Here is a 17,223-nt window from a genome sequence, read left to right on the forward strand (position 1 = left end):
GGGAACAGGACACAAAACAGAAGTGCCGCCATCTGGCGGCCCAACAGGGAAAACGCAGACAGGAACACCGGAACATGACAGGTTTGGCATAAGGTTGTAAGTAACCCCATACTGTCTGGAAAAACAGACTGCCTCTCTATCGCGGGATGAGCATACACCACTATTGAAATCTATAGCAGGCTAATTACATGCCAATAAAGGGTTCACACTTTCTCTTAGGAAAGTTTTTAACCCCATTATAGTTTGTCCATTGTAATTTCATATAAAATTATATTTAATTGGGATTTTTTTCTACTCCTATTTAAGTAACTATCTATAATATCAAAATGCTATGAAGGATTTAATGTCTTTGACTTTGTATTAAAAACCTGAATCCTGAAAACATGAAAACTTCCAATCAAGGAGCAGAATTTCATGTCTCTACCATTTACCATCTCACGGGAATTTGCGTTCTCACGGTAACATTTCTGAAGAAGATTAATAGTAAACCAGCACAAAAGCAAAAACAATAGGGTTTCAGCCCTTTGAGCTTGAACCCCGAATAATTACCCATTAACACCAAATAGAAGTATGCTACCGATTTTATCCATTGCGACCGGAAGGTGTGCACAGTACAACTCTCTAAGGCACCACGTGAGGGTGCTTTTCTACCAAGAGTGAGCATTTAAAAAGCATACCCCTGGTCGGATAGGCCTGTGTGTAATAACGGGTCGATGAAAGAGGAGGCTGCTAAAGAGCAGGACTTCGGAAGGGAAGCGAGCAGGCAAGTCTTTCGAATTGTACTTGGAGTATTTACGTCGCCCATAAAAATATGGCAGGGAACTGCGTTGAAGTGGCATTTAACAAGCCCAAGGTAAGTAGATTCCAGCTTGTCAGGAACGAGCGGTTTAACGTGGAATTGAATTTACACGCCAAACTTTAGACGTAATCTACATCTTGGCTGAAAACTATAAGCACTTTTCCGATTGGACATTTAGTGCAATGTGTATACATATCGATTTATTAATGGAATTCCTACTGCTCACTAATCATTCCTGATGAAAAAATGACTGACTTGAATGTCATTGCATTCACTGTTCATACTCAATACCTTTTGTGTGTACAGTATGCGTTCCAATTGCAAAAGTATTTTTTTTCTTTTGTACTCTAATGTATTAAAATCTTCAGGAAGTAGGCTATCTGTGTCTTAACAAATCAGCCTTTAAACGAATGAGATGTGCCATGCCTTATAGGTATTTGTAATAACTCAAACAACCTGCGAAAATCCTTTCAATCACACGTGCTTTAATGGTGTACAACAGTGGTCGGGTCAACAGCGCTTAATTTGGTGTTTTTAGTGTGTTTATTAAAATAATGTACAGTATGGATTCCCGTCAGCTGCTACTGAACAACTGGCATGAACGTTAAGTTTTAAATGTTTATCAACCAGCACTGAAACTAAAATTCCTCTGCTGCATGGGATGAATGGGTATATTTTGATGCTGCCGTGTCAAGGCATTATTGTGGCCGTTGAGGTCACCAGGAAGGAGACCTGAATGCTTATTAAAGCTGTCCTGTAATTCTGCTATATAAGCGTTGGCCAAGCAGCATTGGCCAAGAGTGCATAGATTCCCTGTGGAGCCTCTGTCAGCACATAATTGACATGCACTGAAGCTAAATAATGGATCGCTGATTAGGTGAAATCGTATAGGCTAGGTATTGTAAAATGAATGTGAATTTGTGAACTCTAGGTCTCAGATGTAAAATTACTGGGATTCCCAAGGTGAGAATGAACTATTCTGAATATTGTTTAACTTATATATTTGAAATGTCACATAGTTCCTCAGTTCGCATAATCCATTTTAGATGGTAGAACATTTATAACATGTCAAAATTGGCTATCTTTATGTTATATGCGACCATCATATCAGATCAGGATTTCCTACTCATTTTCATGTAATTTCTCACTAAGATGGCCACCTAGTGAGGCTGAAAACTCCAGTTCATAAAATGGTTTGTATTTTTATCTAATGCTCAACTGCAAGAGGCAATGCACCTCCCCCACTAATCGACCCATATCAATTTTCCTACCAAGCCAACCGGTCTGTTGAGGATGCAGTCAGCATAGCACTCCACCATGCCCTGCAACACCTGGAATCACCAAACACCTGCACACGCATCCTGTTCATGGACTTTAGTTCCACCTTTGACTCCATCAACCCACTCAAACTCTTTACCATACTCTTGGACATGAACATTGACCCAGCCATATGCCACTGGATTAGGAGCTTCCTGTGGAACAGGCCACAGAGGGTGAAGGTTAACCTAACCTCACACCCTCTTACCCTCAGTACAGGAGCTCCTCAGGGCTGTGTTCTCTCCCCCTGGCTCTTATCACTGTACACCACCCACTTTACATCCAAGGACAGTTATGTAAAAAAACAAATATGCAGACGACACAACCATTGTAGGCTTCATCTCCAAAAATGATGAAACCCAGTACCGCATTGAGGTCACAACAATGACCTCCTGCTTAATGCAGCCAAAACCCAAGAACTCATTGACTTCCGATGCATGCCGAATCCCAAAATACCCATACAAATAAATGGAGACCACGTCACCACCACCAACTCTTTTAAATTCCTCAGAACATACATTAGCAATATCCTGAAGTGGAAAACTAACACTGAGCACTGATCATTGCAAAAGCTCAACAACGACTTTACTTCCTTAGACAGCTTAAAAAATACCGGATCAAGCATCAACTTCTCGTTCTGTTCTACTCAGCCATCATCGAGTCCATCATCACATCCTCTATTACAGTATGGTACGGCAGCACGGACAGTCAAACACGGAAAAAACTACAGCGGATTGTCAACAAGGCATCCAAAATCATAGGCCACCCACTTTCAGGGTGCGTGGGGGGTTAGGACCCAAATGCAGAGGAGGAAAAACTCTAACTCCAAAAGGCAAGAACAAAAGACTTTACTTAACAAAAAGGGAACAAAAGACCTCGCAGGGCAACTCTTCAAACAACACAAGGAAAATTTCAAAAACACAGGGAACACAGGAAATCCAAAAAATTCAAAAGCGCGTGGAACACAGAACATGGCAGGAACACACAGGGCAGGAACATGAGCGACCAAACACAACCAAGGATCCAGCACCTGAGTCAAGGAAGAAGGAACTTAAATAGAACAGATACTGACGAGACACAGGATGGCACCATGAACAATCAGGCCACAGAGAGGGAAGGGAAAACGAGACAACCAGGAACCAATAATTGAACAATTGAAGACAATCATACAATTACACAGCGTACAAGCAGGACACAACAGAAGTGCCACCATCTGGCGGCCCAACAAGGGAAACACAGACAGGAACACAGAACCATGACACCCACTCCCCTCAGTTGAATCTCTACATACTCACCGAACTGTAAAGCGAGCAAAGAAGATCATCTCCGACCCCTCACATCCTGCTCATCACCTCTTCCAGCTCCTTCCCTCAGGGAGGCGCTACAGGTCATTGTCCACTAGGACTAAACTCTTCACTAACAGTTTGTTTCCCTTAGCTATCAGAACTCTAAACTCCTTCCAATAGCCCCCTCTTCACATACTACTGACATGCATTACCATGCACCTATTATATGGTTGTGTGTACTGTTTTATTATTATTTTTATTTATTTATTTATTTTTTTGTGATGATATGTTGACTGTACCCCTGTATTGTGTCGTGCTAATATGTGGATTGTCTGCTGTTGTCCATTTATGTATTGTGCTGCAGAGTATAACAGAACACACTGTCCCGAAAACAAATTCCACCGGCCTTGGCCGTGTGGCTAATAAACAATCTATCTATCTATGCTGTGGATTGCAATTTATAAATTATTATTTGTTATATTATGGATGTACTGTATATGGGATATGTAGCTATTAAGTGCAATATGAAATTATAATGATCATAATATTATAATTATCATAATATATAAACTATTACTAAAATGCAAAGTATTTTTTTAAACTAATAAACAAGAATATGCTACCTAGCATTTTCACTTAAAAGAAACATTTAAAAGGAAGTAACAGCAATGTACCTACACAGTAAATAATGTAAGACTCCTGAAAAAAATTGATTACAATGTACTTTTTAAATTGGGTTAATTTAGGTTCTTTGGATTACAAATTCTAAACTCTGGTGACAAGATTTTTATGTGGGCACAGCAACTATAAATAAGTTGTATTAACTCGTATTATGCAGTTCTTCTGGCATGACTAATAGGTCCGGTAATATATTTGCAGTTTTGTGAAATAAATTTTATTACTCTGTTCATATACAAAGTCAAAATTGCCAGTTTTGTGTAAGAAAGAATTTTAGACTGGGCCGATCAGGATTCAAACATGCTACCTTCTTGCTGTGAGGTGATGATGCACACAAAATCATCAAAAAAACAACCTTCCACCATTAAAAATTAAGATCACTCCAAGTGTAAATGACACCAAAAATTCTATCCTTTATTTAGCAGAAAGATCCCATTGAGAAGATCTGTTTTGCAAGAGGCCGAGAGTGATCTCATCCTTTTTTTATTTTGCATTTATTTCGTCAACACGCATATCCAAAGCAATTTACAACATTGTGTACATAAGATTAGATGAACACTAGTACATACATTAGTAGGGTTTTAACGATACACTCGGCTCACGATTCGTTACAATACACAATACAGGGTTCACAATTCTATACACTCGTGATTTGAAGTTTGAATTGAGATTAATTAGGACTACAGAAGACTCCTTAGTTATTCCTGAGTCATAAAATGTGCACTATTTAAATGTACTTTTTTTGTTTCAAAATAAAAAAACTTATAGTTTTCAAATAATAAAATCTCTTAAATTAAATAAAAAATGAAATATTTTAATTCCAGTGGCCACAAACTCAATTTAACTTAAAAAAAGGAAATCTTAAAAATGTTTAATGATTTGAGACTGATTTTCTGTTTCTAGCCTAGAATAAGAATAATAATAAGATGTCACCACAGAGAGCCTGGGCTCTTTGGTGCTCTGCCATCAAACAGCCAGTTACTGTTAGAATGGAAAGGACATTCGTGGAATATTTTAATGTCTGCATCTTCTTCCTACTGGATAAGCTGAGTGTGTTTTGTGGAATAAAAATGTTTTCTTTCGGGTATACATTTAAGTGTGTGTGTGTGTTTGTGGCTTGGTGTCATTCGTACTGTGCACTCATTGGGGGTTGAAGTAGTCCCAGAGTACTGCATGAATTCTAATGGTCATGTAATTGTCATCTTCATGCCCTCAGGTGGAGCTGCATGTTCACCTTGATGGTACCATTAGGCCAGAAACCATTCTGGATGTTGCAAAGTAAGTGAGTGGAGTGGGTATGTGTGTTTGTTTGCGTGTGCGTGTATGCGTTACATGTATACAAGATAAATATGCAACGCTTCAGAAGATGACCAGGAGTCACAAAGGCCGCGTCACATTTAATTACGCGTTGTGTGCTCACTAATTTCTCAGCTCTGAAATGGGTTAATGCGTGTATGCCTTCTGTATGACAGTTTGCTGTGTGTGTGTGTGCATGCATGCAGGAAGCGGGGAATTGCACTGCCCACAGACAGCGCTGAGGACCTGGCACGCCTCTGCATGTTGTGCAAGCCCGCCACGCTCACGGAATTCCTCTGCAAGTTTCACCACTTCATGCACGTGATCGCGTGAGTCCCTGCTGTGCATCAAAAATGGCGCTCGTCTTCTTTTGTTTTGTTTTTTTTTGTCAGTGTTTTTGCTCAGTGGGAAGAGACAATCAAGTCAGTGGCCTTTATTATGTATACTAATGGCATGTGGTTTAGAGCACTTGGCTCTATGTGGGATCATAGGCTAGGTCTCAGGCAGGAGAGTGATATTATATTTATGCACTATAGTGACAATCCGCTTTAATACATTAGTTGCCTAATATATATGCAGGAAAATGATACAAGTACACCCTAGGCCTGTTACTGTTGGGTTGAGGGAAAATCCACACTTGTCTTGTAATAGAGAGGCAATCCAGTCAGGAACAGACTTGACACTAGATCCAATTATAAGGGCCTTTATTTCTGCAGAAAGAGTACGCCTGCCAACAGAGCCAACATTGTACTAAAGCATTATTCGCATCTTTTATACCAGGCATCTCAAAGTGAAATCCTGGAAGGCCACAGACTCTGTTGGTTTTTGATGTGTTCCTGCATTTAAATGCATAATTTAAGTCATTGAGTGGCTAAAGAGTCACCGTGCCTTGTTTCCAAGACCTGAATCAACCGCTGATTGAGAGGAAATCACAAAAACCAGTGGCCCTTCACGACTGGGTTTTGAGACCCCTGTTTTATACCCTCTACAAGGCTGTGCAAGCCTGTGCATGTATCAGTACAAGGTCAACTGCCTCATAAGGTAGGAAAGTAAAACTTAGTGTACCACCATCCAGCTACATACTCCCTTTTTGCTTTTTGCTCAAGGCCAGTAGGAGTAGACGATTCTGGCCTTGGTGTAAATGTAGGCCAAGATATTCTGGGTGGTCATATGTTTTGATAACAGTAAACTTGGCCCCAAGAAAAGGCAAAACAAGAGCTACTCTTTCCCCTTACGTTATTGTAGTTTGACTGTAAATAAAGGCTCATTGCTCAAGAGCAGATTACAGTAATTTAGGTGAGGTTCTAGGTGAGGCATTATTTAAGTTAGAAAGCCAACCATTTACCAGCATAGCTTTAGTCATGACGGTATGTTTGAACATGCTTGAATAGGAATTAGTAAGTAAGAGGAAGTAAGAACATAAAAATGTTTTTTTTATATTTGTCATTCAATCAGCTAGCTTGTTTGATACTTTCAGCAGCATACTGTATAAATCACCCCAAAGAAACTGCATGAATAGGCCTAATGAATGCTGCATTTGAATATTGACATGAGAAGGGTTGTAAATGTCTGTGAGTGAAGGAAACACAGGTGGTTTGATGTGCCTGGGGTAAAGGATCACTGCTTGAAACCATCCTGAAACTGGTGAACTGCCACTACACATCTTCTTTTGTCTACAGGGGTGACCGGGAGGCAATTAAAAGAGTAGCTTATGAGTTTGTGGAGACAAAAGCCAAAGAAGGAGTACTATATGTGGAGGTTAGGTACAGTCCACACCTTCTGGCTAACACCGAAGTGGACCCTATACCATGGAGCCAAAAAGAGTAAGTTGGATGTTTATTTAAGTGTTTTTCTTTTTGGCACATAATTATCCAAGATGATTGATTGTCCAAGTCCAAGGCAGGGAAGTACATGTTGGAAGTTGACGGATGTATTTAAGTTCAGTGCATGCTGAAGTTTTAAACAGCTTGTAGAAACTGGGAAGCAGAGAAGGGAGTGTTATGAAACTGCTGTTGGGAAACTCTGGCAAGTCTGGTCAGGCTGCTGTGTGCTGCTTTCCCTATTGGATTCCTTCCCAAAAAGGCAAATAGAAATTGACAAAAACAAGTTGCTCTGAAAGTATTTTTTTAAATATTATTTTATTATAAATATATATTTATAATTTCTATTGAATGTCCCTTGTAGTGTACAGTGGGTTTTTCAGCAGTAGTAGAATTCACACACACACACACACAATTAATTGCCAAGTCTTAGGAGGATATACCCTGCACACACTGTAACGCTTCAAATGAAAATTTACAGGTTGCACGATAGGCATGTTTCATCATGTACTGTCACTCTTTATTAGGTAACACTTGGGAGTGTTAAACGTGTGAGACAGTACAGTATTTCCATTTGAAGTTCTAACTGACAAGCATGACCCTTGACTCCTCCCACAGAGGCGACCTGACTCCAGATGAAGTGGTGGACCTCGTGAACCGGGGCCTAAGAGCGGGAGAGAACACCTTCAGAATAAAAGCCCGGTCCATTCTGTGCTGCATGCGTCACATGCCCAGTAAGTAGGCATGTGACGCATGTAAATGGTAAATGGACTGCATTTATAATAGCGCTTTTATCCAAAACGCTTTACAATTGATGCCTCTCATCTGCCAGAGCAGTTAGGGGTTAGGTGTCTTGCTCAAGGACACTTCGACATGCCCAGGGCGGGGTTTGAACCGGCAACCCTCCGACTGCCAGACAATTGGTCTTACCTCCTGAGCTATGTCGCCCAGCTATGAGCTATGTGGATAGCTATGAGCTATGTGGATAGCTATGAGCTATGTGGATTACTGCTAGTTGTCCTCTTCTGCAATTGGTGTTTTATTGTGTGTGCGTGTGCGCGCGCGTGTGTGTACGTGTTTGTGTGCTATTCAGACTGGTCCATGGAGGTGGTGGAGCTGTGTAAGAAGTATCGGCACAGTGGGGTGGTGGCCATCGACCTGGCAGGAGACGAGTCTCTGAACTGTGAGGCCCACCCGGGGCACAGGAAGGCCTTTGAGGTACTGAGGCTGCTCCAGTTCCACCAGCGTTGGGCCTTTAGAGACCTGCCGCATCACTGCCCTGGACTGGATCAGCATTCATCCTTAAATCTGGATTGCAATTGCTTTTCGGTTTTCACAAACATAGTTTGGTGAGCTCAGTTTTGTGACTGCAGAAACCTAATGAAAAATGAACGCATTTATCATTGAGTCAAAGTTAAGCACTGTTGAATCCAGATAGGTTGTCTTGCCTGGCTTTATGCAGATGGATAATTCAGTCCTTAAACAGGAGGGCATTCTGGTCTCACTCATTCCTCTTCATTGTGGCTGCAGATGAAATATTGCGGAGTCGTCAAATTTATTTCAGTGACACTTTGCTATAACGTTCCTATTTCTACATTAAATGTAGGTATTTTGACAGTTACTTACTTGCATATGCAAGGTTTTTGGCAGCAAGCCAAGCTGATCCCAACTCCTCAATATTACAGCCAAAAGTAGCCAGTATATAAACTTGAAAAATAGCATTAAGAACACAAGAGCAAGACTGAGGCCCAGGTGCTTTAAGTAGCAGATGGGTTTGAAAATACATACGTGCCCTTTCTAGTACTAGAAACCCATTAATTCCCAGAGTTCAGTGGTAGTTCAGCCAGCATGCATTGTAAACGGGTGTGTTTACAGATTGTGATGGAAAATGGCCAGTGGCCTGGCTGTCCTGTCTGCAGTTGAGTGCTCGCCATCTGTGGCCCTGATTCTAATATATAATTACATTTTACCTGATTTTTAAAGGAAGGCTCAATTTTGATACAACTCACAAAGTGTTTTGTGCTCTAATAATGCAGTGGGGATTAATCCTTGAATAATTCTATAATTTCTCAAGTTAGTATTTTAAAATCACATTAAAGTAGATTATAAGGAGGGCATTGTCTTATTAATTTACAAAATAATTGTTAACATGATTGCTGAACTTTTATCAAGTAGTATATTGTATTAGAAAAAATTAACAGCACTTTCTTTTGATGTATTTTTATAGAAGCCTGTGCTTCCAGTGTGATAGTATTACTAACATAAAAATGATGTTATGAAAAGGCACATCGGAGTAGCTACTCCTACAGACATCAATCCTGCAAACAAATTATGTGATGGTTGGTCACATGATATGGGGGAGGAACACCTTGCATTGAGTTTGACAGCAAACCTGATTACCTTCCTTTTTAAGATGACCAATGGGTTATAACTTCAACAGCTCCTTGGAAATCAATTTATGAGAGAGTGTTATGTTTCTAACCCACACAAGACCAACAGCTGCTACAAGGCTGGTTTTTTTAGTGGATAACTTCTGAAAAAATTGAGAAAGGTCCCAAAATTTCCATTGCACTGTTGTGGGCATGGGTTTATTTAGCTCTAGACTGTGTATTTGTATTATGTCTAGTACATAGTACAACATCTGTTATCATTGCTAGTGTGATGAAGAAAAGTGTAATCCAAAGATTGCAAGGTTTCCATTCCATTCCAAAATGTAACTCTCGGTTTTTTGGTCCATTAATGAGTTGGATGGTTTTCAAACTCAAAAGGTTTATAACCCTATCATTTTGATTTGTGATTTGATTTAAAGCTTTATTCATGATCCAACATGTTGAACGTGAACATTGAGTACTGGCACACAAATGTGGAAAATCTGAGTTAAAGGGACACAGTGTAACTCTTAATTAATGTCTTACCAGGATCAGGTTGCTTAAAAGGAAATGGTCTGAGCCACATTTATTTGGATAACGTTTTAGCTGACATATATGGTTCGTGTAGAAGTACCACTGCATGTAGCACAAAAACAGAGTTTCCACTGGATTTTATTAGACTTAAAAAAAAATCTTTTGTTTGTAGTCCTTGATGTAAAGTAGTATTTCATTCTGCTGGAAAGGTGTACCACTGATACTGTTAGCCCCATACAAAAGCAAGTAAAATATGTCTGGTTTTAGTAGTGCTTGATAGAGAATGTGCTTTAATGATTAGCTTGTACGGTCACTGTTGTCAACGTGTTTTATGGGGGGGTTGTGTCGACAGGAAGCTGTCAGAAGTGGGGTGCACAGGACCGTCCATGCAGGAGAAGTGGGCCCACCGTCAGTGGTGAAGGAGGTGAGAGTCTTCCCCAAAACCAGCTGAATAAATCTGAATCCGAAAATAACAGACAGTGGGAGATAAATAGACAGAGAGAAAAGACAGAGGGAAAAGGCTGGAGGGAGCAATAGGTATAGTAGCCATTAAACTCTTTTTCTTTCACATCAGTGAGGGTTACCTACCCAGACACAATATGACTTATCGGCAGACTTCACCTCGACCCGCATTGCTGCCTGTGTTGTAGTCTGTATTTCCCGGTCACTTGTCTCCCCAGTACTGTCTGTGTCTGTGTTCCCTGAGCTGCTTCACTCCCCTGTACTTGTGAGATTTCACTATTCGGGTGGTTCCGGGTTTTCGTGGTTTCCCCCCTTCTTTCCAGTCTCGCTTTACTTACTTCCTGCCTATTTCTAGTTTTACTAATTTCTACTAATCCCTACTAATTTATAGATTGTAAAGTACTAACCTCGCTAATATACTAACATGTGAATATTACTAATAGACTAACACACACTAGTTTTGGGTTTTTGATAGTTTAGATCACTATACTAATACATTAACCAGTCTCCCCTTTTCCATGCTGCGCTGTAGCTCCGCCCCTTTTCTTTCTAGCCTGCTCTAACGCTGAGTTCTGCAATTGCCTGCACCTGTCTCTTACTCTAACTGCACCTCTCTCTCTCTGCACGTGTTTACCTGCTTCACCCAGGCCGTCTATTATCATTGTTGTCTATGTGATTCCAGTCCGCGTTTTGTCAGTCCCCCTGTCATTGAATTAGTTCTCCTTATGTTCTTCACCTGGATGTTGTTTGTTACTCCTCCCTCACTCACTTAACCCCTCCTTGATTGTTACCTTCCCCAGTGTATAAATGTCAGTCTTTTCCACCAGCTCAGAGTCAGAACGTTGATCATATTCATTGTGCCGATTATTTGTAAGCCTTTGTCTATTGAGATTCCTGCGACACCCCTTTGCCCGACTTCGAGTTTGCCTGCCCCTTTTGGTTTTGTTTGCTTCTGGTTCGACCTTCGCTTTGCCTTGACTTCTCTTTTGCCTGTCCCTTTGTACCTTCGCCATTCTGATCTCCTGGTTTTTGATTTTTTGCCTGTCTTTTCACTATTCTTTTGGAAACTCGATTCGGCACCGTCCTCTCTCTGATTACCTGGCTTCGAACCTCGGACTGAATAAAGACAACGTTTTTTGGATTTCCCTGGTCTGCGTGTGGGTCCTTACACAGAACATCACAGCCTGAGGACGACTGAGGTGGAAAGGTGTTGTAAGCACCTGAGTGCATATAAGCTGAGTGGCTGTGTTCTGCGCTTCGATCTTTCAGCGATCACATCAGCTTTTGAGCCCCATGAAATCAATGAACTTTCCCCTGGTGTAATTCTAAGCTGGCTCCCTCATGGTTTAAATGGGTCAAGGCCGAAACTTGGGTCTGGGGACACCCAGGGCTCAATGAAGGCGTCCCAGGGGGTATTTGGCATCAAGTGGAAAAATACAAATTTTCAGTCTTAATATTATTTTATGTATAGTTCCATATTTCCTGAATGATGTATTTAAGACTTTCTGATTTTCAGTGTGTATTTACATTAATATGGTATTAAATGCCTATCCAGTATAGATGGTTCTATTTTTGGCATGTATCCACTTATCGGCGTGAAAAATCACCACTGCAGTGTTGGCTGTGGTTAGTGTTTGATAAAACTGTCTTTTTAGGGGCCCATGTAAACTTTTGTCGGCCTTGGTGTAAGGCACACTTCTTAGAGACCGTTTGTTATGATGAAGCAGCTTCGTGACTATTGGCAGAATAACAGCGCAGAATTCACAAAAGTGAATCCACATTTGTGGGACTGTCTCTGTGATTATAACCAGGCCGTGGAAGTCTTGAAAGCGGAACGCATCGGACATGGCTATCGCACTTTAGAGGACCGGACTCTCTATGAGCAGCTCCTTAAAAAGAATATGCATTTTGAGGTGAGTTATGTCCTGGCTTGTGTTGTGACCTCAATTCCAAGAAAAGTCTGCTCCTCTGATTCATGAGAGCTGTGAACACCCTCTCATTAAGTGAGGTAAGTCTACACCGTATCATTTGTAGTGAATCTGTGTTAGGAGACACCTGATCTCCATTTGCCGCTGCACCCGAGGATAAGCTGCTACCTGAGCTTTGAGGGCTCAAATGCATCGCTAACTCTCTGCACCCTGTATATTTCACTATGATGTAATATTATATGATACATAATAAGATGCGTTTAATGTATTATTTATTAAAGTTCATAAATTATGAAATGGCAAATTACGAATTCCAGTAAGGGGATTACCTGTCTTGATTAGAAGAGTTTTAATCCTGTTGTAACTTCTGAAAAATTATTTTTTAATTTGTACAAAATCTTTTTTTTTTATTAAAAACATTAGCTTTTGTTGCATGTATTCCTTCTTGATCATGTCATATTTGAGCTCAATGCTCAAGGTATGAAGATCTTGCCAATTGTCAGTTGTGCAGTGACCCCTGGTGGAGTGTTGTTGTTGCATGTTAGCCTCAAAAGGGCAACCGTTTGATGCTAACATACTGTACTTGCTGGGTAAGTGTGACTTGCCTTCATTTAGTTCTATCAATAGAGCAAAACATTTCTAATATAATTCATCTATATTCTTAATGAGTCTCATATTATGCTGCAAATCTGTATTTTTTATTATTTTTGCTATTCCATTTTGTTCAGTTAACATTGCTATATGGATACTATGCTCTTGAAATGCAAATTCTGTGTGCATTGACTGTGTTCAACTGGCCATTGCAGGCCATGTCTGCAGACCACTGATTTGCAGTGCCCTTTGTCACATGATCTGATGTCTGTGTTGGCTTGTAATTATTAATGATTCTTTAACCCAGGTTTGTCCAATGTCCAGCAAATTGACAGGGGCATGTGATCCAGATTTCACTAAACACCCCCTCATTCGGTGAGTTTGGTTCTACATGTCATGGTTTTGGGTGATAACACCATTTCTTTTCCATCCTACATCATTCTTTCATTTATTACCATTGGCCATTGGTTTTTTTCCTGCGCCTTTTCTTCAGTTATTACGACCATTTAGTGTCCTTCATTTCCTTGTTTGAATTATACGCGTGCAAATCCCTTTTTACAATTTGCACCTGTTGGCTTTCTATTTAAACCCCTAGCAAACCAAGAAGCTTTGCTTCAGCGTCAACTTGCATTACACGAAAGCCGGTAACTTTTGTTTTGGTAAGAGGTTTGCTTGTTCAGTACTAGATCAGGCCCTCTTCTGTGTCTTTTGATTTACGAAGACTTACTGCGGAACTGAATTTTGAGGTTATTAGATTTGGGACTACGAAGTTAGCACTAATATCTTTACTCATTTCTACAACTCATGTGGTTCTTTTGACAGTCCTCTATGCGAGGGCTGTTCTCAAAGTTCTCACGTTCACTAATCTGTTCAGACTGTTTTGTTTTAGTATACTCAATACTCCTTAAGCCTTAATTTCTTCACCCTGTACTCGGGTTATTAAAGCTTTTTCTCTGGGATAGTCTCCCATAGGAGTATTGTTTTTCTTTTCTATTTTTCCCCTATCCTTTTATCTCTAATGAGACTTAGTGGTTATTCCGCCCAGGTGGATAACTTAAAGTATCCTGCTCAGTCGCATTTGGTCTCCCTGATTCCCCACTCCCAAAAGTTGCACTTTCTGAATTGTTTTAAGGAAACTACCCATAACTAAAATCAGTGTGAGTCCAAAATAGCAGCAGCCTACCTGTGGCGTAAAAACGGCATTCTTTATATTTTAACTGATGTGCTTGCAAATGAGTTTACATTTTAATTTTAAAATAAACTATTTAATGAACCATCCATCCATTCATTATCTAACTTGCCTGTTCCTGGTTGAGCGCACAGGTGTTTGGTGTTTTGAACCCTCAGAATTGACTTCCAGGCAACTGCTGCCTGTGAGGCAGGTCCCGCCCTCCAAGAGTATGATCCAATCACCTCAAGGGAGGAGGTGGGGTCATTATTCAATGTATGCCTAGATAACAAGCTTGTATGACCAAGTGGTGGCCTAAGTGCTCCACAGATTTAGCGCAGCTGTAGTCTCTCCTGCTGGAGACCTGGGGTCCTCTCCAGATCCTTCCCAATATTCTTTATTTCACTCACTTAAAAAAAAAAAAAAAACATTAGGCTGCTTGGCAAAAAGTATGATTAGATATGTGGCATAATTATTCAATCAAATGTTAGCCAATTCAGTTCAGGAGAAGATGGTTTGGGGGAAGGCGATCTTAATTTCTTATCTTGTTTTTGTTCATTAATTTTAGTTTCAGGCATGTCCTAGTCTATCAAAATGTAAAAATGGGTTGTTTGCCCAAATGTAATATTCACATCTGTTCATTTGTGTTTTGAGCCCTCAAATAATGTTGAATAATAACTCCACCTTGAGGTGATTGGATCATATCTTGGCGGTTGGGATCTGCCTTACAAGTCCAAGCTGAGGGCTCTTCATCAGCAAGCAGGGTCACTGGAGCCTATCCCAGCATGCATTGGGAAAGAGACAGGAATACACTGGACAGGTGCATCGCAGGGCACCCTCTTACCAACGGGAGATTTAAATTCTTCAATTAGCCTAAGAGGAGGGAGGAACGCGGAGTACCCAGAGGAAACCCACATGGACACAGGGAGAACATGCAAACTCCAGGCAGAAAAGCCCTGGTCGGGATTCAAACTTGGGATTCGATGTCTGTTTCTAGGTTTAAAGAGGATAAGGCCAACTACTCTTTGAACACAGATGACCCTTTGATATTCAACACCACTTTAGATGTGGACTATTCGATCACACAGAAATACATGAACTTCACAGAAAAGGAATTCAAGAGGCTGGTAAGAATTGATTTGGATTTTCCTACAATGCCCCCTGTAGATCTGAACAAAATTGTAACTTGTATGCATACAGAAACATCCAGGATCTAGTTTGATAGTGGATTTTTTTCTTTCAATCCATATAGAACATAAATGCTGCCAAGTCCAGTTTTCTGCCAGAGAAAGAGAAGAAGGATCTTCTGAATCGTCTGTTTGATGCCTATGGAATGAAAAAGCCAGCCTTGAAAGGAGGTACTGAAAACAGCAGAGATATCCAACTAATTATGTCCACACACAGTGAGTAGCTCCTTACCTGCAAACAGAAGCACAGACCGGGCAGCCTACATTTCCCACAATTCATCACAGAAGAGAATACTTGCTGCCCATACTGTCAGAAGGATACACACCTGTTCATGCATTTAATGAACTTTGGTAGTGTTTGTGTTTGGAAATGCATATAAATATATTTTCTGCAGCCACATTAAGCGCCACGTGACGCTTAATTCTAAAATGTATTAATGTAGACAGCCAAAGAACCCAAACTCCAAACTCTCGATGCTGCATGATAAAAATATATCACATGTATAACTATATACTAATATAATCAATATGTAATCCAATAAACCTATATCAGTAGTTGCAGCAAAGCTTATGGAAACGCAAGAAACCACAGTATCCACTGTAGAAAAAAAGGCAAACGCAGAAGGCTTAAAAAACCATACTTACTCAGCAGAAAATTATTGCCAAATAGAAGTGCTAGAAGACTAATACTTTACAGTGACCCCTGTGTAACCTGAATACAGTAGAAAAGTACAGGAGGCTATAACTCTGTGAACTTGTATGCGTAATAGAAAAATACAGAAAGCAATGACGTGTATGCATAGTGGAAAAGTATAGAGTAAGGGAAAGTTGGGGTAACTGTCCACTACGATAAGATTACCATAGAACCGAAAATCATTGATACGATAAGATCACCATAGAACCGAAAATCATTGTGGTGCCCAGAAAGTCAGGTTGACCCACGAGCAAGGAAACTGAAAATCCTTACGCGGCCAAAAAAAGATCCTTACTGTGCCAAAAAAGACCAGATGGCTGGTATTTTTAGAAATGTGTTAAAGGGGGGTTGTGGGGCACAATTTGTGTATAAAATGTATGCAAAACTGACAATCGAGGTTCAATTCGGCTGAATTGTTCCGGCTTTGTGCACCAGTGCAATAAAGTCTAAACTTTCTGAAGAGCTTGCTGCTGTGGTGTCTTTTCCCTCGTGAAATTGTTTTCTACAGATTGACGATTGGCGTTGAAGTATGTCGGTTCCTAGACACGACAGACTTAGTTATTGCACTCATGCCTACTTAATTATTTCTTGTATTATTTGCATAGACTGCTTTGTTGGTGCTTTTGTTTGTGTTGATCAGATTAACCTACAGGGTCCAAGTACGCGGTTGTTCCCTTCACTTGGTACTGTACTTCCCTCTAGGGTTTTCAACACACTTGTTCCTGGTTATGGTTATACACTTTGTTGTACCTTGCTCTGGATAAGAGTGTCTGCCAAATGCCTGTAATGTGGTGTAATCCAGCACAATATGGGTTGGCTTAATATGGGTTGACAGTAAATTAAGTGAATAAAACCTCTGTTGCCTCATTGTTTATTTGATACAAGTAAGGATCGCTGATTTGTGACATATGATGTTTAACAGTATATTGTATTTAAGTATTCAATATTAATGTTTAATCATAATTCTATGTAGGTATTCAGTATTAATATTTAATTGTTAAAATGCTCACAATATTGCAAAGGATGTGTAAACCAGATAAGCCTAAAGTACTGAAAAATATGAAAGTATGAATGTTGAAAGTGAATTTTGCACC

General features: G+C 40.2%; 1 protein-coding gene across 5 annotated transcripts; it reads left to right on the plus strand.

The window, feature by feature from the left end:
- The first annotated feature begins 641 nt into the window (after window positions 1-641).
- LOC135237299 (adenosine deaminase-like) lies at window positions 642-16,982 on the plus strand. 5 transcript variants are annotated; one of them, XM_064304313.1, is made up of 11 exons: window positions 642-763; window positions 5,297-5,358; window positions 5,583-5,705; window positions 7,056-7,199; window positions 7,815-7,930; window positions 8,290-8,414; window positions 10,452-10,523; window positions 12,373-12,474; window positions 13,388-13,455; window positions 15,246-15,375; window positions 15,501-16,982. In XM_064304313.1, exons 3-11 carry the CDS (start codon window positions 5,638-5,640, stop codon window positions 15,657-15,659), a joined length of 984 nt encoding a protein of 327 aa, XP_064160383.1. In that variant the 5' UTR covers window positions 642-763; window positions 5,297-5,358; window positions 5,583-5,637; the 3' UTR covers window positions 15,660-16,982. The 5 variants fall into 5 exon arrangements, with proteins under 5 accessions (XP_064160383.1, XP_064160382.1, XP_064160380.1 ...); XM_064304310.1 differs by having other exon boundaries at window positions 698-853; XM_064304312.1 differs by lacking the exon at window positions 7,056-7,199 and having other exon boundaries at window positions 697-853.
- The last annotated feature ends 241 nt before the right edge of the window (window positions 16,983-17,223 follow it).

Source organism: Anguilla rostrata, chromosome 13 (genome assembly GCF_018555375.3).
Source record: "Anguilla rostrata isolate EN2019 chromosome 13, ASM1855537v3, whole genome shotgun sequence".
Taxonomy (NCBI): domain Eukaryota; kingdom Metazoa; phylum Chordata; class Actinopteri; order Anguilliformes; family Anguillidae; genus Anguilla; species Anguilla rostrata.